We start from the raw sequence: 4,889 nt of genomic DNA on the forward strand, positions 1-4,889 counted from the left end.
GGAGAGCACCCGTGCATGAAACGTAAGTGGAAGCTCGGACGTCGAGTCGAGGACTATCGGTCGGCTGTGTCACAACGTTACCCCACGGTTTAATCGGTGAAGGCACATAGTAATTGTGCCAATATTATTGACATGCCATCAAAACCGCGGTGGAAGTAATGAAATGTCTTGTTGCGTGAAAGTACATCAGTACGTAGTCGATAAGTGGTTGAAAGTACATCATACAGGAAGTGGTCGATAAGGGAATCAAATTTACGATTTCCTTAATCAAGCGACTATGACTCCGCCCCGCGAACGATTACAAAGAGTGCGTGTCCATCCGCAAAATAGATTCGTCCCATGCGCCGCTGCGATTTTCCCAATTAAGATCGATCGGACGGAAAAAAGCGCGATTTGCCGATGCGTGATTCAACGCGATGTGATACGCCAGGATTAAAAGCTCGTGTTTTCGGCGCCGGCAGTTGACGCGCTTTCACGAAAGATCGACCCTGATTGAGAGAATTGGTGAAGCCAGACGAGCGTGAAACGGAATTTACGAGCAGTGAGAGCAGCGCGAATACGACCAATGGATGTTCCTCGGCTCTTCGATTTAGAAACTTACCTTGTGACGACAAAAAGAGAATGCAAAGAACTAGAAAATGTCATAATGCCTCGACTATAACGTGCCCTTCTATCACACGAGAACAAGTACAATGAAAGTCTCGTACGACGGCGCTACGTCAGAGTTATGAAAGCTCGCCCGACTTGGTCGGCTGTATGCATGGTTGACAGGAATGTGTAAGTTACTTGCCTTGAAAGACGACAACCGCGCTTCTACCGGTTTCTACCTGTATCAAATTTCTATCCCTTAAATAAAGCGACAAGTAAATTTTATGAGCACTGAAGTATTCCGAAAATATTCGGCTTTTAAAAGAGATAAATCAATACAAACACCCCCGACGAATGATGATCCCAATATCGTTGTTATAAATATTAGAGATTATAAAAAAATCAGTTATCAAAAATTTGGCTAAACTCGGAAGAAAAAAGAATAGCGAGTAACGGAAGTGTAAACGAGGGAATGAAGATTGTGCGCTCCGGGCGAAAGCTCAGCACACTTTAAGGCGAGATAAGAAAGACACTGTGAGACACAAAATTGCAAACGGAAAGGCGGGCAGTGGTGGCGGTTGAATAGCGGTGAAGAGCAGGGTGAAAACGGCGACAGCTTTACGCTCTTATACTAGCTTAACATAAGCGAAGAGACCGTGATATTCGTGATGCAGAGCCTCGACGACTTGATGACGTACAATTCCACGTCTCACCTCTGGAACGTGACAACGCTGTGGTTCGGCAATGACACCTATCACAACGGTACCAACTACACGGATTTGGCGCCGCGGAATCAATTCGTGCTTCCGTGGTGGCGGCAGATGATTTGGACGCTTCTGTTCGCCGGTATGATCACCGTGGCGACCGGTGGCAATTTAATAGTGATATGGATCGTGCTGGCGCACAGGCGGATGCGCACCGTCACCAATTACTTCCTGGTGAATCTCAGTATCGCGGACGCCATGGTATCCACCTTGAATGTCACCTTCAACTACACCTACATGCTCAACAGCCACTGGCCGTTTGGAATGCTCTACTGCAAGATTTCCCAGTTCATCGCGGTTCTCACAATATGCGCCAGCGTCTTCACATTGATGGCGATATCCATTGATCGGTAAGTCTTTTCTTTCTTCTTCTCTCTTTTTTTGGAATAATACGCTCTTGAAAATGAATTATGAAAAATAATACAGCATTATATCGCGATAGTCAATATTAATTAGATCAATATCACTTAAGTTCTCCCCCTACTATTATACTAGACGTGATGTTATCAAATCGTGGTGTTATCGTCAATAAACAAGAGATATATCCCGTCAACGCCAATCGTCCTGCTTAAGCACGAGTTATCGCTGGTCCTTAGCTATATCAAATATAATAATCCCAAAGATAGTAGCTTTTTAACTTCCATACGAACGCTATTTTTCTTTTCCTCGCTTAAGTATATTCTCGCTTTTAGTTCGTGAAACTTCTGCTGAAACTCCACTTGGATTGATGTTCGGTCCTGGAAAAATATATTTCCTTCTTCTGTTCATCTAGAGAAGTCCCAACGTGTGTTAAAGTAGGTACAGTGTGGGCGCGCCTTATATGATGTTGGGTTTAAGAAGGGTTAATAGCGAAACGGAAGCAAGTCTCAAGCTATAACGACGGGGATCAATCTGACGTCGAAAGTCAGCCAAGAAAAACGAGAAAGATAAACATTTGCGATCTAGCGTCACCTCTCCTGCGATTAAACGAGGTGAAACTTCGTCACTAAGATCCAATTACATAGTTCAACAAATCTCAACTTCTTTACTTATGACTTAATACAACTGTTATCGGTAGATATTGCAAAAAAGGCTGTTCTCATATATTTTTATTGTAACTACAATATATGACTGAATATGCTGAAGTATATTAATATATTGTATATAGGATTTTTTAGTGTCGGTTATGATTAACAAGATATTTATGTTAATCTATTCAGGTTAAATATTAATTATAATTAAATGTGGTCTCTATAACGGAATAGCAATTAATTATAAATCATTTATCGAATAACCTATAATTCAAAATTATAAAAGTTTACATATAAATTTTTGCAATAATTTGAATATTTTCAAGTTTTGACATATTCCATTACATTCAATTCACCACTTTGAATTTATTAATTTTCATATCGAATTCGTTGAAAGGTACCTGGTAAATTGCCAATGACCTAATTCACAGCTTTTCCGCGATAGGTTTCACATTTAGCTATGAATAACGCTAAAACAGGCAAATAAAAGTCGATTCTTTAAAATGTAAACGTATAAAAATGATTAATAGGAGTTAAATACATATATAATAGAAAACAGAAATATTATTACATGTTTTGGCTCCTATGGTGAGTGTTTCATCGAGAAGACGTTGTTTGCTTATTTTTAACAGAATATAAAAAAGACAATTTTTCTAAAGAATTTTATTTTATCAAATTATTTATTTAATTATTGGTGAACAAATTTTGTCTTTCTGATCAGAACATCATGAAATTCCGTAACAATCGATCATCTAATCGTTTGTGAGTAACTGACGTCTTCCATGTTTCATTCATTAAAATCGCTGCATAAATTGGAACACATTACTTCATGTTTTTTATTTTTTTGACGATGGTAACTAAAATGTAAAGTGTGAAAAGGATAATATCTGAAGATGGTTCAATATAGGAGCCGAAACATGTAATAATATCTTTGTTTTTTATTATGTATATGTTTAACTCCTATTAATAATTTTTATACGTTTACATTTTAAAGAATCGACTCTTATTTGCCCATTTTATCATTATATTGTTATTGAATTTTTAAGAGTCCTTGACTGTTTTATATTATTAGCTATGAATAACTTACTAACCATAGCCGTATATTAAAAGTCCTAATAATATATTTAACAATTGATTGCAATAAAACTTCTTTAGCATATCGTAATTATAACATGACAAAATACGTTAAAATGGTCCCTTTTTGCAACTTTAATTGCAAATTTTTCAAAATTGTGATTTAATGGAGCAATTTGGAAAACGAATTTGTGGTACCATATTCAGCATCCAGAAAACTATAAAAAATGACTGATCTTGTTTTAGTGTTTGAAAAAAATGGTTTTTTTTGTTAAACAGTGTTATTAATTATCTTATAACGACGTATTCAATAATGGAAATGCAAATAGAATAAGAGCATTTTTGCGGTAATATCGGAGAAGTGCAATTCAATCTGCGAGTTGGAAATGCCGGACTAATTTTCCAAAGCGACTTCCCTCTTGAATTAACGCTATTCACAGAATTACACTCTCAACGGAATGTATAATTCACCGTCCTTTTTATCATCACCGCAAGCCCAATTATTCCTTTTTTTTCTTTTAATTCAACTACAATTAATCAAATCGGAAAAAAATGAATTCTCTTTGTTTGTTGAAGGAAGAAATTATCTATTCACACACACACACACACACACACACACACACACACACACACACACACACACACACACATACACACACACACAATGATCGAAACTGGTGCAAATAATCGTGAACTCTAAAAACTCAGAACTAATGCGATTGCATTGGTAATATTCTGAGAGTAACCTCTTAAATTCTCATAAATCTCGATTAAAAACTTAGTCACTTTTCAAACCAAACAATCTATCTCAAAATCGATTACGGTAAATTCACGTTCTGCGAAATGAATAATTGCTTCAAGAAACTAAAGTTCAAAAGCTGAATACAGAAAAACTGCTAGTCAGAACATTGCTTTCATCGAACTAAAGGAGCGTATGTTCATTTCTTCTCAATTGTGCCCCAGAAGAAAAGCCATTACTCGAAGACAATATCCAGAGCCACGAGAAACGTAGAATGATTAAAGGCCCGTTCTGCGAGAGATACTTTATATATTCAATGTTTTTTATATATTCCCAAAAGTTACCCTAAAATGACGATGTATTTCTCGAAGATTTAGACATTTTGGAAGCAACATTTCTCCGATTAAAAAAACACGACAAATGATAAAAATTTCGATAGTCCGATGTCACCGACAGATACTACGTGATAGGGGCGTTGACTTAGAATTGTGCCAAGAGTGTGGAGTTGGCGAAGGCAGGCAAGGGCGGACGGACAACCAAGAAAAGGAGTCTTGTGATTGCATGAAAACTGTTGTGCACATATATTTTTATTTTTTACATATATATTTGTAATATATATATTTTTCATATACAGGGTGGACCATCTGAAGTGATCCAGTCAAATATCTCGAAAACTAGTAGGGATAGAGAAAAATGTTTCGTATGAAAAGTTTA

At 36.9% G+C, this 4,889-nt stretch overlaps 1 protein-coding gene across 1 annotated transcript in view; it reads left to right on the forward strand.

The window, feature by feature from the left end:
• Positions 1-19: 19 nt before the first annotated feature.
• LOC108764529 (tachykinin-like peptides receptor 99D) overlaps positions 20-4,889 on the forward strand; it is a gene marked incomplete at its 3' end in the record, with an annotated part of 68,749 nt that continues 63,879 nt past the window's right edge. The window contains exon 1 of the mRNA XM_018512816.1: positions 20-1,702. Coding sequence (XP_018368318.1) covers positions 1,257-1,702 — 446 coding nt within the window. The remainder of the gene's footprint in view (positions 1,703-4,889) is intronic.

The sequence above is a fragment of the Trachymyrmex cornetzi genome, unplaced genomic scaffold, assembly GCF_001594075.2.
Source record: "Trachymyrmex cornetzi isolate Tcor2-1 unplaced genomic scaffold, Tcor1.1 scaffold433, whole genome shotgun sequence".
Classification (NCBI taxonomy): Eukaryota; Metazoa; Arthropoda; class Insecta; order Hymenoptera; family Formicidae; genus Trachymyrmex; species Trachymyrmex cornetzi.